Genomic DNA, 18,816 nt, shown 5'->3' on the forward strand with positions numbered 1-18,816 from the left:
TGAAATCCCGTCTACTTTTCATTGGCATGGCAAACCTCAAAAACATAGGAAAAAGACAAAATACCTGCTGAAAGGCGTGCTTTGTCGTTGAAACAAACATATTTTTGTATTAATTACAAAATTTCATTCAAATCCGCTCAATAGTTTTGGCGTGAAAGAGTAACAGACAGACAGACAGTCACAGTTACTTTCGCATTTACAATATTAGTTAGGATTAGGATTAGAATAGTTAGGATTTATATATTTTTGTAATTAATGTAATATTATGTTATGAATCATGTCATAGAGGTACGATTATGAAAGGTGTACCCTTCCCTACAATAAAACAAGCAGTAACTTTCTGTATCACATTTGTTTTCAAAGTAACTACGATAGACGCTCATTGCCAAATGCTGCTAGTGGTAGGACATTGGACAGCAGACAACTTTTTTCTATTTTTTTATAAACAGTTTAAATATGTAGGTATTTTTAATTCATTTATGATTCTGGTTTAAGTAGGTATAACGAGTACAAGTAGACTGATTTATAATAATGTATTTTTTTTCTTATCCATTGTTTTACCATGCTTTTTATTAATTTCGTTTATCAATTTTAAAAAAATCAGGCTGTCGGTTCGCGCGGTGTAAACGCGGCTCCCCGTGGGCCACTGACATTTTTATTGCTCTCAGATTTAGCACCTATCGATTGCGTCTCCACTACTCATCTCATCCGAGAAATTAGAATATAGGGCCTGAACTTCCGACGACTTCGGTTTATCATCTCAACTGTCTTCGCAAGTATTATTGAGCTCGTCATTTTGAGGAATCGCTTTCTTATTTTAAAAAAAAATTGTATGAATATTTTTTTATTGATATTGCACTTACATATTGTATCAAAATACATAAAAGAGATAATAATATGTAAGTACGTATAGTTATAATTAAAAATTGACGACGTGTTTATCACATTACGTGCTTATGAGACGTGCATTTTGTCGAATATTTCCCTTTGTATAAGAAACAAACATAAACAACTGCCCGAAAGACGTCATTGGCGTTACATGGACATGATGATATTTCAACATTTTGTCGCCAACACATTTTTAAATTTCGAACTAAAAAAAAAGAAAATAGAAAAATCAATAAACAGTCCAAGGAGGTGAGGCGGCAAGCGGAGGCAGCGACAATAGTCTATTCAGCCAGTGTTTTTTAATGGCAAGGATGATGGTCCATTCAGCCACGGCCGGGGCCGGGGCCGGGGCGTGTCCCCGCCCACTGCTCAGCGACGCCCAGAGCCGCTTAAAAGCGCCGCCTACGCCCCGCCGAGCTGAGCCGCGCGACTGGGAGCCTCACTTTGTCTATGGATTTGAATTTTATGGAAATACTGGAGATTTGGATTCTGTCATGTTATTTAATTTTATGTGTAGCGTGTTTTCCGGTTCTTGGTACACATGCCAAGGATAAACTAATATTTTAATAATAAAATTAAAAGCCAAAGAATTCTAATATGAAATTTAACAAGCACATGTAGGTACTGAGAGATTCTGTTTTTTAATGTAACGCTAGAAATATTTATTTAAATAACTTAATAAATTCACTTAATTATTACTAACCCACGTAACTTAGAATTTTACCTTACAGCTCCTGGACTATCTTCTGTAAAATGCAAATGGCGCCCCTAAGCTATAACACAGAAAATTAAGTTTATATACCTAGGTACTCGGCAGTTCTAACAATAAACTGGCGTGGAATTACAGCGAACATCCTGTATACTTGCGATGGTGGGTAGGTGCAGGGTGGTAGTACTCGTGAGGCGAAAATGAATTCGTTATCGGTTTCAATCTAGCTTAAATCTATTGAAAGCAAATATTTCTCTCTAGTTTAGTATCTCTACAATTCTTCTACATCGAAATTATAATTTTAATATTAAGTTCCAGTTGAAATAAATAAATAAATAAAGAAACCCTAAAGATTGAAGGGTATGTAGGTAAGTAGGTACTTTGATTAGCACTTGTGAATCCAATTACGCAATGCAATACAGTTGTCTCACTGTATTTTCAGCTTTTTTCAGGTGATTAACATCTACAAGTAAGTACCTAATATAGTGTTTAATAAACTCGTTCACTCTAGCTGCGCTTCGCAAGAGCAAACACACAGTTCACAAACTTTCGCCTGTACAATATTACTTACACTGTGTTTTATAGAGTAATTTATTTCACCGACCTCCATATTTCACGTGAACACTGTTTCATATTCAGAGTGCTGACATTTTGACACTTATTATTGTACAGAGAAAGTTTTGTGGGCCTGCTGGTGGCTTGGTTCAGCCCAGGGGGGGGTCACTGCCTTAATGGCTGAACTTTTAGTAGAAGGTAGCGCCATCTCTTTATATTACTCTTATTACCAAAAAAGATGTAAGATGGCGTTATGAACAAGACCATAGAACAATAACAAGACACATAGATAAGTAGTATTTGAATGTCAACATTGTTATGATCTATGGCTATTATGAAGAAATTGCGTGTCAGTGTCAGTTCAGTTGTCTTACAATGTCTCGCAAATAACATTTTTGTAATAAAAGCCTATACTCTCGGTATACTTATCGTTATTTATAAATGTCATATACCTACAAATAAAAATAAACATGGTGTGTTAAGAAAAAGCATCTTTATCCGCAAAAAGTGTTTTTATGAAATTCTTGTGACCTGACAGATTCCATATGGATCCAGGTTCCATGTGGTTCCACGGCACTGGCAAAGAGCTATCGACATCTTCATATCCGCTGAAGATTAAAATACTATGTGTACCAAAATGATAAATGTCGTCAAAGATTTGCCTCGCGAGGATAAATGATGCACTATTGGACGAAATGACTTTATCACCACAAGTGACAAGATTTGCTTCTCTTGGGAAACATAAACTAGCAAAACATGAAGTGGTTTTCATGGTGAAAGGAATAAAAAAGGAATACACACACCCACTCGCATATTATTTTACAAGTGACATGAACAAAACTGAACTGAAACATTGTTATATGCGAGGTAATAAAGAATTATATAATAATTTGTTTTTTATTTATTGTTGCATGTAGGTAGGTACATAAATAGATTGAACTTACATTTAGCTTATAAATGTAATAACTGTTGTGTGGTGTAACTACGTTAAGGCAAATATGTCTTATATCTTTATAGATTGAAGTTAATAGCCGGATCCCCACCAGACGATCCAACGCGATCCGATCGCGCGATCCAAGAATTCTTACATACTAAACTTCTTGGATCGGGCGATCGGATCGCATTGGATCGTTTGGTGGAGATCCGGCTATTAACTTGTGATAACAATATCTATATACAGGGTGTCCCAAAAGTCAACGTCATCCCTTAAAGGGCTGATAGGTCAGCTCATGAGAGGCCAGAATATCACAATATGACCTTAGTAAAAACTCGATAATTTCATACCATTTTGGAAACTGCATTAAATGAGCAATCTTTTAAAATTAGGTGCCAGGTTTGCGTGGTATATTTTTTTTACAGTATGTACAGTCAAAGTTGTTTATAAAAAAATACGATTACCTTTTATGACTTTGAAAACAAACCGTGTTTTTTTTAAACATACAGCATTACTCGATATTTTTTTTGACTGCGATCAATAGCAGGGCTATACAGGGTGATGCAACACTAAACAAATTCTAACAATATGGATTTTTGTACCGGCGGCACGCAAAAAACTGATCCAAGGTGTCGATTTTCAGCAAATTTATAAAAGTGTCAATATCTCGAAAATTATCGAGTTTTTACTAAGGTCATATTGTGATATTCTGGCCTCTCATGAGCTGACCTATCAGCCCTTTAAGGGATGACGTTGACTTTTGGGACACCCTGTATATACAGGGTGTCCCAACAGGGCACCCTGTATGTATGTACAATGAGGCTGAGAAATATAAAGAGATGGCGTGGCGCTGTTCAGTATGACGTATAGAGTATGACAAAAAACTCCTCGAGATGCCACTCTTTTCAGAATTGTTTATTTTTTCTCTATGGTTCAGCCAAATTCGGGACGGCCATAGAATAGAATAGAATACTATTTTATTGACTAAGGGCCGGTTTTTCAATGCCAGGATAAAAGGTCAAATAAGTATCTAACGAATAATTTTATTTGGCTGTTTATCGGCCTGGTAGTTGCTAAACCATTTTTCAATTGTGATTTATTCCATAGATAACTATCTTACTGATTTTTCTATTTGAACATGATTTGAACTCAGGAGAGATGAAACAAGTATATGCAGACACTAGTGCTAAAGCAGGACAGACTACTATTTCAATTGTCAGTGTCAACTATCACTGTCAAGCAAAGAGCAATCAAGCCACAAGCCTCACTGACTGGTTTGGTTGTTTTGATTTTGGTATTTAAATTTGTTATTTTTGAATCACAATGGTTTCACAAAAAAGAGGGCGTTTAGCGAATATTAATAATGCTGAAGTTACTGTGTAGGGAGTTTGGTAGATAAATTCAAACATGTCATAGAAAATAAAAAGACCGATGCTGCAACAAATGAAGATAAGGAGACTGCATGGAAGAAAATTGAGTTTTCTTTTAACTCCAGTGGTATAACCACAAGTGTCCGCTCATGGAAAACCCTTAAGTTAAAGTACGAGGGCATCAAAAAAACAATGAAGAAGAAGTCTTCCCTGCAAAGGCAGGAGATGTACAAAACTGGAGGTGGGCCCTCAAATGCACCTCCAGCATTTATCGATGTAGAAGAAAAGGTGTTAGGCATTTGCTCCAACATTACCATTCAATTCAATATCCTTAATTTAGAATTAACAAATAAAAACTGAAATTTATTTATTTATTTATTTATTTATTTAATTGAAATAAATAATTATAACACCTATGTTTTATTATCAAGTACTGGATGGTTTTTCTCTTCTCTCCTCAGCCTATAGCAGTCCAATACTGGACATTGAAGATCATCCCGCCAAGCCGGAGGGATGTCTTAGATACTTATATATAGCATAGGTTACCTACTTATCGTAAAATGAAAAACTATATGTACCTTAATATTTTTTTATGAAGAAAGTGCTGCTACATTCTTGTTTTATATAAAATTAATGATTGAAAATAAATCAACATAATGTTTCTAGTCTGGTGCCTTTCTGCGATGAAATTCTTTTGCATCCCCCATACTATAATGATCAGGCCTCGTTTTGACGACTGTGACTTTCCTTTCAAATGGATTAATATATTCGTTCATTACTGCCTCTTCTTCGATCGCCATATCATCAATATCATCGAAAATATCCATTGAAAATGACGATTATTCTCTGCGCTCAGTAGTTTAGAATTGGTATAAACGCAAAAAAAAAACCGGCCAAGTGCGAGTCGGGCTCGCGCACAAAGGGTTCCGTAGCTTAAATCAACCTATCTCAAAAACTATAAGAGATACTTTGATCAAACCAAAAATCGTTGAAAGAGTTAATTAGCATGCATCACCTCTATTTTTTTTAGAATTTTATACCCCGTAGTTATAAAAATAGAGGGGGGGGGACATACTTTTTACGACTTTGAGAGCTGATATCTCAAAAACCGTTCACTTTAAGAAAAATGTTTTTTAGAAAACTTTATATCATTTTAAAAGACCTTTCCATTGATACCCCACACGGGTATGTACATCGAAAAAAAAAATTTCATCCCTCAGTTACATGTATGGGGGGCCCCACCCCCAATTCTTTTTTTTACTATTTAGTGTCATATTTTTGTAGCGGTTCATACAACACATATTCCCATCAAATTTCATCACTGTAGTACTTATAGTTTCCGAGTAAATCGGCTGTGACAGACGGACAGACGGACAGACGGACAGACGGACATGACGAAACTATAAGGGTTCCGTTTTTGCCATTTTGGCTACGGAACCCTAAAAATCGGCCCTAAACAGAACACAAATAACAATTTATACAGTGGAGTTAAAGCATACAGCATACTTCGTAGGGGTGCTATTACTTATTGCTCTAGCTGTGGACCCGGTCGTGTATCATGGAAGATAGATTGATTAATGAAGTAGTAGTTACAGAGTATGTTGGATCACTGTGTTGGATCCCGCCCGAAGCTTGAAGCGAAAATCTTCAAAGCCCAAGTGACGTAATAATGAAACTTTAATATCAGAAATTTCACCAATTTTAGTGTACTTCTTTTCGTCGTTTACATGTCTCACCTATGTGACTTATAAACTAAAATAACAACGTTGTAGTAAAAAATATGCATAATTGTTAATAAGCCATTTAACTGCTGAAATTACAGTTTTTTACGTCGTTAGCCCGGTTTAGTTTAACGGCCCGGGTTGACACGGTCGTAAAGGGTTTTGCAAATCTTACCATCCCTTAGTTTTTTATTGGCTAAGCTGGTAGCTTTTTTTATTACCTACTTGCTTATTTTGCACAAAAAACAAATTAGTTATAACCCTCAAACTGGCTTTTCATGAAGCTACTGTGAACAAAACCAGAATGTAAATATAAGTTATTGCTCAATAAAAAAGGCTATACATACAAGTACAATTTTATAGATCTCAATTTTTCGTTAAAAAAATTGGTATGTCTGTTGAAATATTTCCAGAATATCTTTACTTGCGCTACATAAACTTGAATACTTTCAATACATAAATTCAAAAGCTCCCTAGTCTCAAAGCTTCCATCAAACCGCTCCAGTTAATAATTTTGTACCGTTCTTAATTCGTCTACAATAATTTTATCCCTGATTGTACTTACTTGTACAATACTGTAATTAGTCTTCTCATTTCAAGGGTCTTTCGACAATATAGGAAATGTGCCCAACATTGATCGCTATTGCAAACATGATAATAACATGAGATTGTCCAAAATGTAGCTCTATTAAAAATCCTCCTAAACAAGTCTTAGCCGCTTCGTAAACAAGGGTGGAACCCCCGGTAGGGGTTTATTGGGTTCAAGATATTATGTCAATACAATGAGCTCTCAGTGAAGGAGGCTTGATGTGCGTATAGGTACTAAGTTCTTGTATTCAAAGCAAAGCCAAGAAAAGGGTTAGGTCCATGAAATTAAACTAAGTATTTAATTGATTATTTAAACGTCTTACCAGTATAGGTAGCTGCACCATTGGTGTCTGAAACAAATAAAAATATTCATTTAATATCTGATTCATAAAATAGAACATCTCTTGGCTGAAAAATTATGACGATATTTCGTGTGTGGGGTACCTGCAGGGTTTACTATAGAAAAGTGTGTAGCAAAAGTGGTTTGCTATAGAAAACGAAAGGGTAGATCATTTTGAAAAACCTTTCTGATATTAAATACGTCATAATAATATATTTATGCTGTACCACTATTGCTGTACCCTTTATAGATGCATTCATAACGTTATGGAAAGCATGTTTGGTGAATAAAATAAATATTTGTTATTTTCGCTCGTGCGATGTTGTTTTACGTCAGTTGACTTGTTGTTTATTTCGTTATCTCCAGTAATGATTGCTGTGTAAGTAGTTTACACATTCGATACGATATTATTAATGTTACTATGAGATATAGAATAAGTACTACACAATAAACGTAACTTAATCGAAGTGAATTAAAGCCAAAACAATATAAAACCTAATGGCTGGTTTATCTGATAATCGTTTCATAAAGAATATTCAAATAAAATGTATAGCTAAGGTAACTGTAAGTGGTCTCATCTCACATGAGTTTTATTTCAATGAAGCATTGGTTCATTAAATAACTGAAATAGTTACCTGTAAATACCTTTATGTAATTTAATTACACTCTATCCCATTTACTTAATTATTAAAAAGTTATGCTTAAAAATATAAAGTCCGTCCGTAATCGTCCACTGCTTAAAAAAAAAAACAAAAAAAACGCACTCACGCCTTGTACTAATGTACTCCCTTGCGGGGTAGGCAGAGGTGCAATGCTGCACCCACTTTTCGCCAGAGTGTTATGTTAGTCCCAATGTAATAGGGAGCGATAGCCTATTGCCATTTTACGGGCACATCCAAGACCCGAGAACAAATATCTGTGTTTAAACAAATATCTGCCCCAGCCGGGAATCGAGCCCGGGACCATCGGCTCAGTAGTCAGGCTCACTAACCACTACGCCATTCGGCCGTCGTCCACTGCTTGTCGTTGGTCTATCTATCTAACTAACTAACGAAATATGAACGAACGAGAGCTGTCATGCAATCGGCACGTTTAATACAACGAGATAGAGTCGTGGCTCGCGCAGCAGCGATCTGAAAATTAGTTTTTCGTCATATAGAGTGACCCCCATCTACCTAGTATGGGGGGTCACACCATGATTGTACAATCATTGTTTATACAATCGATTAAAATAATCGATACCGACGCCACCTGACTGTTTAGATTCGAATTCTTCTCGAAGTTATGTTTAATTCTGCTAGTCTTGTTTAAATCGAATTTAAAACATGGCGTTTTATTTTGCAGATGATTATGAATTATTATACTTATTGATAACGCGTGGTGGTGTATGTTTTGCAGCAACATGGCGGGGCGGTGGACAAAGTGGGATGCATAATTTTGTTTTATTTTGAACTTGTTTGCTCGCGCGAAAGTACAATAATTCCTATTTCTACAGCGGGTGAGTAAAAGAAGGTGATGTACCAACCAGAAAAAGTTCCAGTTACAGGCAATGGCCGGTGGAACCGTTTCATTGCTCGTGAGTGAACTTAGAACTAACCTACCCCGAACATGTTGTTGAATGGACACGGAAACACTAAGTTTCCAAGCCTTTCTGCGTTGTTCAGAATGTAGTGCTAATTAACTTCCTTTACACACGGCTTACCACTTCTAAATCCTAACTAATATTATAAATGCGAAAGTAACTGTGACTGTCTGTCTGTCTGTTACTCTTTCACGCCAAAACTACTGGACGGATTTGAATGAAATTTGGTATACATATGGTCTAGACCCTGGGAAAGAACATAGGCTACTTTTTATCCCGGAATTCCCACGGGAAAACTTTTTAAGGCGAAGCGAAGCGCGCGGGAACAGCTATATATCATAATATTGGACTGTATTATTTAATGGCAAAAATATGTGATAACAATCTATTAAAACTGAATAAAATAAGGTTTTCAAACAGTAAGTAAATAGCACGAACATCTTTTCTTCCCACCGTTCAATAGGATTTCAAAAAAATATGTTTTCGTTCAGCGATACTGCCGACTCATCCAGTGGAAATATTTGACTAATCATGGGCCGAGAAAAACAGCTAGGTACACCCCTCCCATCCATTTTTATATGTTACAAGTAAATTTAAAGAGGACGCGTAATGCTGTTTATTATATCAAATATAGATTTGAAATAAAGTTTTTCTGTTTTCATGTTTTATAAAAACAGTACCTAGGTTCTTAGCAATAAGTTTTAAGTAAGTGGTATTTTAAAATTTTCACAACTTCACGGTTATCCGCGTCCGTAGTATGACAGCTGCATTACTTATGTTTAAAAATCTATAAAAAATTGCGTTTGGCTCGTTGTATTTTCCCACCGATTTAAAAAATATGTAAGTACCTATTTTTCATAGTTACCTACTGTTATTTTAAAATTTTAAATTTTAAACGGTAGGTTGCCACCTTTCATTTGTTCCTCAGGGTTACTCTATACCGACGAAAAACGAACGGCAAAGAGGTGTCGTGCAATCGGTCGTCTTCGTTTTGCGTTTCGTATAGAGTGACCTCCGCGGAGGGTCAGGCTCAGCGCTCCTAAGCTTCAGAAAAACAAAACTGCAGCGCTAACCACTACTCTATCTCGTTGAATTAAGCGTGTCGATTGAATGATAATTATCTTTCTTCGTTCGTCGATTTAGTGCGTGATCCCCCAGGTGTTAACTGCTGACGAATATCACACCATGTTACCGCATCGGGGTGATCCTCTGAGTTTGGTTAAATTATTTACTTCACTTTTTCTAAGGCCTACCTACACTAACGCTGCTGTTTCCAGCTCAATCTTAGAAAAAATCATGGTACCTCTAACCTTAACCCTAACGTTAACTTCATTGAAAATAAATCAACTCACCGACTCATCTAAGTAACAACCATCCTCTTCATCCCTCTGCAAACACATCCAGGTACACTGCGGCCTTCTCTGTCACACTTGTCGCCACTTCATTGAGCTATAATACTGTTTTTTTTAATTTCTGTCGACAAAGAACAATGTGGGTGTCAGTCGCGCGCCCTGTGGCACTCCACTAGCGCGACGCGGCTGAACTGCGCCGTCGCACCGACGAATGTTTTCTAAACAATCTGAAACAAGAAAAAACAATAATAAACTTGCAGTTTATGTAAACATTTCGTATGGTTTTAGTTTCACTGCCTAGCTGGCTCTATGATTGCGATTGCCTGCGTCGTTGAATGCTTTTATTAGATAAGGTAGGTATATTATATGGTAAAATAGTTATTTTATTAATTTACTGCCAGTTATAATCTGTCAAAATTACATGAGTGAAAATCAGTCCTTTAGGTAAACAGAGTAACTGGCTGTTAAATAAGACATAATATAAGAGTGGTTTTTTAGCGACTTCTGTAAGTAAGTATATCACCGTCCTGGGCCCTGAGTGCGAGTTTTTTAACCTATCGAGAAGTGAAATCGAAACGCAAATTTGTATGGCGCGGGAGACACGCCACCTAGCGGTAAGTAGCTGTACTAGCTCCGCGCCATACAAAATCTGCGTTTCGATTTCACTTCTCGATAGGTTAAAAAACTCGCACTCAGGGCCCTGTTATTAATAAGTTTCATAACTGAAGTAAGCATAGGTGAGTACCTATAACAAGATATCATTGACTGAGTGATACTCATAGCCTAGTAAACAAAATACCTTAACGAGAATTTTACTGTTAAAAAGGTAAAACCTTATTACAAGTAAAGCACTGGCCTGTACAAACATAATAATAAATGACATCAATAAATAAAATATATATTATTATTTTTCTCTTCTGCTTAATCCTAAAATAATAGGTGATATTTCCACTTGTGTCCATCTGGATTCTTGTAGATAGACCAACGGATAGGAAAACTACAAAGTGCAAATGGGTCTACAACAGTGTTTTTCAACCTTTTTCATGACGCGACCCCCCTGGTGTTAAAAAATATTTCGCGACCCCCTTGACCCTTCGGTTTTTATTAACATGTAGGTATGTAATAGTACCTATGTATAAAGGGGCCAATATTTTTTTGGGTTTTGTTATATTGGCTACCATATAAAAAGTCCTAAAATATAGTCAAAGTATCTTATTAGTTATGTTAAATACAGGGTGTTGCAAAAAGGGTATACTTACTAAGGCGAAAACTACATGTGCAATTGTGCATCATGGTATATCTAAGCCCGAAAATGAAATCAGAATTTTATTTCAAAACTTGCGGAAAAAGTACTTTTTTTGCAACACCCTGAATTCAATTCTGTTATTATTATCAGCCTCTGGATTCACTTTGAAAAATCTGAGAAGAGTTGTTAATTTATACGTTATTTTGAAAACCATTATATTTTAATATTATTACTATTTATGCTTCCAATAAGTGCATAAAAATAATAAGTAATTATTTTTATGCACTTATTGGAAGCATAAATGACCTGAACCAAAAAATCTATCAAAAAACCTTCTCTAATTTAATAATTTACGGTGAGAGGCAAGATGAAGTAAGAGTAGACTCGAGCTAATTGTTTTCTTCTTCTGTATGTAGGTATCAACAAAAGATTTCTCGGGAAAACTACAGATTTTAGCCAGATTTAGTAGTAGTTTGCTATAAAAATCCATGCTCGCAATCGGATGGAGTAAAATGCTTATGATCGCTGATCTATCTAATATAAATATTAATAAAATTAATTGTATTTATAGTATTTTTTCACTAAAGTACCCAGTTTTTTCGACCTCTGGCGACCCCCCTACAGAAGCTTCGCGACCCCCCAGGGGGTCGCGACCCACAGGTTGAAAAACACTGATCAAGAAGGACACAAGTGGAAATATCACCAAGTACAAAGCCAGACTGGTAGCTAAAGGTTTCACTCAAGTAGCAGGAGTAGACTACGGCGAGACCTTTTCACCAGTTGCTAGACTGTCTTCGGTGAGGTTATTATTCGCGTATGCTGCTCATCATGGACTGCAGGTTGATCATTGTGATGTCGAAACTGCTTTCCTAAATGGAGACTTGGATGAGGAGATCTACATGGAGCAACCTGAAGGTTTCTCTAAGGACCCGAAAGGGAAAGTATGTCTGCTTAAAAAGGCACTTTACGGCCTTAAACAAGCCCCGCGTCAATGGAACGCAAAAGTATGTGAAGCGATGCAAAAGCTGTCACTGAAACAAACAGCCAATGAGCATTGCCTTTACTATAAACGAGAAGGCGCCGACCTACTTATAGTAGCAGTCTTTGTTGACGACTTCTTTGTGGTTAGTAACAATGAGAATATGAAGAACGATTTCAAAGATCAACTGAAGAAAGCGTTCATTGTTAAAGACCTTGGTACGTGCAAGGACTGTCTAGGCATGAGAGTAGAGCACAGGGGTGACAAAATTTCACTAGACCAGACCAAATATATTGAAAAACTAGTCGAAAAATTTGGGATGTCTGAGGCAATACCAGTCTTGACCCCATTGGAACCTGGCCTAAAGTTAACAGTCATTGGCAAAAATGAAGAAAATGCGGAAGTACCTTACCAGGAACTCATAGGGTCGCTAATGTACATCGCGATCTGTACGAGACCTGACATCGCTCATACCGTCTCCTACCTATCCCAGTTTAATGCACATTACGGGGAGGTACACTGGAAGGCCGCCAAGCGAGTCCTTCGGTACCTGAAAGGTACTAAAGACCTCCGATTGAATTTCTCCGTCAATGCTGAATTCCTGCCAAATGCATACGTCGATGCAGACTATGGTAACAATCTTGTGGACCGACGATCATTTACTGGTTATGTCTTTCTAATGAGTGGTGCGCCTGTATCATGGGAAGCGCGCAAGCAGCGTACCGTCGCACTCTCCACCACAGAGGCAGAGTACATGGCTCTCGCCGATGCGTGCAAGGAGGCTATTTACCTTCAGTCACTCATCAGCGAAATATTCGTCACCACTCATTCCATAATCATTCACACAGATAACCAAAGCTCGATAAAACTCGCCCACAACAATGCATACCACTCACGCACAAAACACATTGACATCCGACATCATTTCGTACGAGATACACTTTCACACCAAAACATAACACTATCATACGTACCTACACAGAACATGGTAGCAGATATTTTGACTAAACCTTTGCCAAAACTCAAGCACAATAGATGTTTAAACGCTTTAGGGTTGGCCTAGGTACCTACCTGTTTTGTATATTTCTCTTTCGTACGTTTTCTATGTTGTGAAAAGTTAGTGATAGATGTATATACAGGATGATATTTTTATGGTGTTTGTGTTAAGTGTATATAGGATGTTTTTTTTTTTTACTTACGAGTTACGAGTTTTTTATATATTTTTTTTGGTTTGTATGTACAGGGTGTTTACATTGCGGGGGGGTGTTAAAAAGGTAAAACCTTATTACAAGTAAAGCACTGGCCTGTACAAACATAATAATAAATGACATCAATAAATAAAATATATATTATTATTTTTCTCTTCTGCTTAATCCTAAAATAATATTTACTGCTTCGTAAGTTCCACAATCGTGGTTCACGTGATTCAATGGACTGTTCTATTCTATTGTAGGTAACTACAATGAAATTCATTAAACTAAACTTGCTTGTCAGAGCCATCTATAACAAAAGTAAAGAACTAATTTGACATGCAGTTAAGTAGCTAACGAAAGCCTCTGAAAAAGCGCCATCTCTTAGTGATAACCTTAAGCTTTTTTTTCTTTTTTAGTGGCGCGGCCACGTCACGCCTGTTGCATACAGCCAGCCAATTGTTTACACAACACAAAAGACCCTTGTTTGTTTTTCGCTAGACGTTTCCTGGTTGTTTTGTGTGTGCAGGCGGCGATGTGTGCGTGAGTTGTTTTCACAGCCGCCTGTGTGTCGGAGGAAGGCACACACACACACACACACAGAACATACACGAAATATGTTGTTGTTTGCGCGGGCTGGTAAACTTGGTAATAAATTCTGTGTCTGTGAACTGAACCGAGGTGGTATTTAAATTTTGTTGAAGTTTTTAATGAGCCTCAATTGAGATATGTACTCAGGTACAATCGATCGATTTAGTAATAGCAGGTAACACGGTAATCTATTGGCACCATTTCCGTTTCCGCGCAAATTTTTAAATGATTGATTAGGCGGGATTCTACTCGCGGAGTACTCAGATGGCTGAGGGCATAGGTAACAGGTAGAGTAGAGTAGGGAGCTAGTACAGTTGTTAGAGTCCGACAACGCTAGCTTTCCACAAGCTTTATGTGATGTAGTTATTTTGTTAATAGTTGCGAGATCTCCATCGATTGTCATGGTTTTTATAACATCTCGAGTATACAGTATTGTATCCTGCGCTACCACAATAAAATATATGAAATTGTCTTTGAACGAGTCAACTTAACATAGGTTACACCTAACTAGTTATTTATGATGTGTTGTGACAAAACAACAAAAAGCGATCAGAGAATAAACACACAACAGACACGACAATCTGATGCGAGTTGTGCAAGTGTTGTTTGTTGCAATTGCTCTGGAACAATGAGCCAGTGGGAAAATAAAAACCACTAAATAGTACCAGCGCTTGACACGCCGTGAGCCGCGCCGAGCTCGACCGCCGGAGTGGACCCAAACATTGTACATTTATAATAAAACGTTCCCGCAAGTTTCGCTTCGCCAAAGTTTTCCCGTGGGAATTCCGCGATAAAAAGTAGCATATGTTGTCAGTGCATGTGCAAGTGTGCATCCAGGTTGTCAGCTAACTCCATATCAAATTTAATTAAAATCAGTTCTGCCGTTTTGGTTTAGTAGTAGAAGTAACAAACATAAACACTCACAAAGTTTCACCTTTATAATATTAGCAGGATAAATAAATAAATTTGCTTAAGTACCTAGGTATTTTATTACATTATATTTTAGATCATCCTCTCGCCATGACAGGCGGCTCGACGCGGAGCTGCACTCACAGAACTACTTTTAACAGTAACTGTCAGAGAGGTAGTTAGGTATCTATACAGGGTGTTGCAAAATTGGTATACTAAGCCGAAACCTACATGTGCAGCATGGTATATCTAAGCCCGAAACTAAAATCAGAATTTGGAAATTTGCGTTTTTTTGCCATAGTAAAAAATCACGTGTCCATCAAAGTTTCTATGGAAAATGATTTTTTTTTCGCGAATTTTCAAGTTCTGATTTCAGTTTCAGGCTTAGATATACCATGCTGCACATGTAGGTTTCGGCTTAGTATACCCTTTTTGCAACACCCTGTCGGGTCGGTCCATCTTTAGCCTGCATCACTTTAGTAATGGAGGAACTGAGGGAGGAACCTTATCTCCAAAACTAGGATATAATGTAAATGTCTGTAACATAGCAATAAACATGAAACCTACCTCTATATTCGGTTATAGCTACTATGATTGACTTTAGCTTCTTCAACTGAAAGAAATAATCTTGAGACATTTTTGTGTTGGCTGTGTAATAAACCGAATTAATATTGTATCTTAACAATTTCCTATATCCACGCAGGCCGGGTCCAAGCTTTAATCCCTTCGAGTCTGCGATCACTTTTTACATAGTGCTTAGTAAATTACACATTTTACTTTACATAACTTTATTTTGTTCTAACAATGTACATAGTTGCTTAATTATATCTATAAATAAATTGTTTGTCGGAGTGTCTGATTATCTGTTCAATCTAAACATAAGTACAATTTATTTTACATTCACTTTAGCAGAGGGTGCTGCATTGGGTATGGTTGACTTCTTTGACTGGCTAGTTTTACTACTGGTTACTAGTTATTATTCTGTGGTTTTACTGAGGTATACTGTTCTCTTACTGCTAGTTTCAATAACTCTATTTACCGATGTCTGGTAGTTACTTTCTTACGATTTCAATAGGTTAAAATAGTATGATAATAACTCTACGCTATCGATAGAATAGATAGAGTATAGAAACATTAATTACCGAATTTGGAAATTCTGATTTCATTTGCGGGCTTAGATGCCATGCTGCACACGTAGGTTTCGGCTTAGTATACCCTTTTTGCAACACCCTGTTTACAAATAAATACTTAATACTGAATGGGATACGTCCACGTCCGTTGCCGAAAGGTGGACGCTTACCTTCAGAGTACGCACTTTGCGGATCCTAGAAAGAAAGAAAGAAAGAAAAATAGTTTATTGCCACAAGCAGAAAATACAATTTGAAAGCTTACTTAAATACAAAGGTGGCACAAGGACAGCCTCAGCTAATGCTGCGTATTGCATGCGGCAACACACTGCGCTGGTTTTCAGACTGCCCAGTTCTTATACTAACTTAAAAACTAACTAAAGGTCACAAGGTACACACATAAGGTTTTGAGTATATGTATATAGTGTTGCATAGATAAATATTAATACATGCAAGTGTGGTTAAATAATACATAAAATATATATGTATATATGTAAACACATTGTTAATAAACTAGACAACTGATTTAATGGCATGGTATAAATGATAGTAAAAATTTAATAGATTATCATTTTTGTAATTTAAATAGTAAGGCAAATTCTTTTTTTTGGTTTTTGACGCAAAAATATTTTAAAATTATATTTAAAAACTACTCCTACTAATGTTCAACCAGTGAACGACAGCCTGTCAGCTTATTGGGACCATGTATTGTCTATTTTCATAGGTAGGGGGCTAGGACTAATTAGGGGGTAGAGTCTCGGTTAGTGCTTTAGCAAATAGTCTTGTTTTTCCAAAGCTTCGCTAACCACGGCTCTTATATTGAGTGACAATTCTGTTTCGTATGTTCGTCGATAGAGAGTGACCCCCAAGTATTCTCTACCTACTCTTATCGTAAAAACGTAGCGTAACTTGCAACTTTTGCAAGTAAAAATACTTATTCACAATCTATTTATAATAAATACATACTTATCTCGTATAAAGTAGGTAGTGTTTGTGTTTACTTTACTTGAGAGTTATCGTATTCGCATCGAACGATACTTATCTACATTTACGTCACGATAAATTAGTTACTTTTCATAATAATTAAATAAACTGTGTTACTTTTGCGTATAGAAAGTAGGGTAACTTTAACTGGCATTGTTTAGTTTGTTTACCTAATAATACCTACCTATATAAAATTACTTATAGAATAGAACATAATAGAATAGATCCTTTTTCATAGAGCTCTTCCTAAATGTAAGTTTGGGCTATTTCTCAATGATATGACTGTCTGTAACTCTGTACTTAGTACTTACTGAGTACGACGAAGTAGTTAGATGTAGAAGAAGAGTTCTATGAAAAAGGACCCAATCGAGTTATATCGTTGTGATGTGCTAAATTTGTTTTTCCTCACAACGTTTTCCTTCAGAAACATGTGGAATTAAGATACAACTTAACTCTGAAAACTACAAGTTCACTATAAGGTGGACGAGGTTGGCGACCTGCTGGTCCCCGCCTGCGATACTTTCCATTAACATTGGGGCTTGTTTTCATCTTTTTAGCGTGCAGTCGGGTTTTTTTTTATTTTATGAAATTTTACGTCATTAGTAGGGTTTTAGTTCATGAACATTTTTTATTTCAATAATTTTGGAGTTGTTATTTAAATACCTACAATATGCATATTTTTGTAATGTGCAAATCAAGCCCTTTCATTTGATACCCCACACGGCATAGTTGGAAAATATTATTTTTTCGATCATCACGGTGTTATGTCCTCTAGAGGGCGCTATGTACATTTTAATGTAACGTACCTATGACCATCGCGCTATTAATGCGCTTCTAACGATACCTCATATATCAAAATCTATCAAGCCGTTTAGGCGACAGGAGGGAACAAAGAAACAGACAAACACACATACATACATACATACATACAATCGAAAAACATTACCCTCCTCCTTCGGCAGTCGGGTAAAAACGGATTGAGTTAGGAGAACGTACGAGTATAATGCCATTTCGGAATTGGAGTCCATCTTATAAGTGGGTCTCACTCCTCATACTACTTCAAGCACTTAAACCTAGACCTAGGTAAATGCTAGCCCAGTACCTACGACGTGGAAGGAGGTCGGAAGCAGATAGCCTCCATTTGGAGCTCGAGGCCACCACATTATTTGGGTTGTTTTGTTTTATCAGTTTAGGAAGGCGTAATTTCGTATTGCTGGCACAGTATATGCAAGCGTGGCAGATTAATTTGCAAAGAGTTTTTTATTTTTATAATTTATAACCGATTGGTTGGGGTTGTGGAACTTGTGGATAGAGATAAGTATTTTTTTTGATATCTTCCAGGACACAGAGGACTAATACCAGAACTGGACTAGGTTTTGTCACCGTGTTGAAATAATTAGCCAGCAGGTACGCTTAGCTGTCAGTCGATGATTGCCAGGGTGTGCCTAGTACTAATTAAGTAGGTACGTATTTAATAGGGATGGGGATACATTTTATAATGATATCTAGTATCTACCCATAGCTATTCAGGGAGACTCTTCTGCTGAGCTGTGTGTTATATTGATAATAATATGATAAAAGCACCAAACGGAATTAAACACTAATAAATTCACATTTGTCCATGTTAATTTTTTAGTAATTTATACAAATCTATTTTTGATTTCATTGTTTTTATACTTAGTAAAATTAATTCATGTGTAGGTTACATCAAAAGCAGTTTGGCCTTGAAATCTTTTGCAAACAACAAGATT

The 18,816-nt window shown here is 36.6% G+C and overlaps 1 protein-coding gene across 5 annotated transcripts in view; it reads right to left on the reverse strand.

Moving 5' to 3' along the window:
• LOC105386503 (forkhead box protein P1) overlaps positions 1–18,816 on the reverse strand; it is a 54,403-nt gene that overhangs the window by 31,407 nt on the left and 4,180 nt on the right. For all 5 annotated transcript variants that reach the window (XM_048630794.1, XM_048630793.1, XM_048630795.1 and 2 more), the window contains exons 2-3: positions 10,040–10,266; positions 7,089–7,115 (exon numbers count right to left, since the gene is read on the reverse strand). In XM_048630794.1, the coding sequence (XP_048486751.1) occupies positions 7,089–7,115; positions 10,040–10,087 (75 nt within the window). In that variant the 5' untranslated portion in view covers positions 10,088–10,266. The remainder of the gene's footprint in view (positions 1–7,088; positions 7,116–10,039; positions 10,267–18,816) is intronic.

The sequence above is a fragment of the Plutella xylostella genome, chromosome 27 (assembly GCF_932276165.1).
Source record: "Plutella xylostella chromosome 27, ilPluXylo3.1, whole genome shotgun sequence".
In the NCBI taxonomy this organism is placed as follows: Eukaryota; Metazoa; Arthropoda; class Insecta; order Lepidoptera; family Plutellidae; genus Plutella; species Plutella xylostella.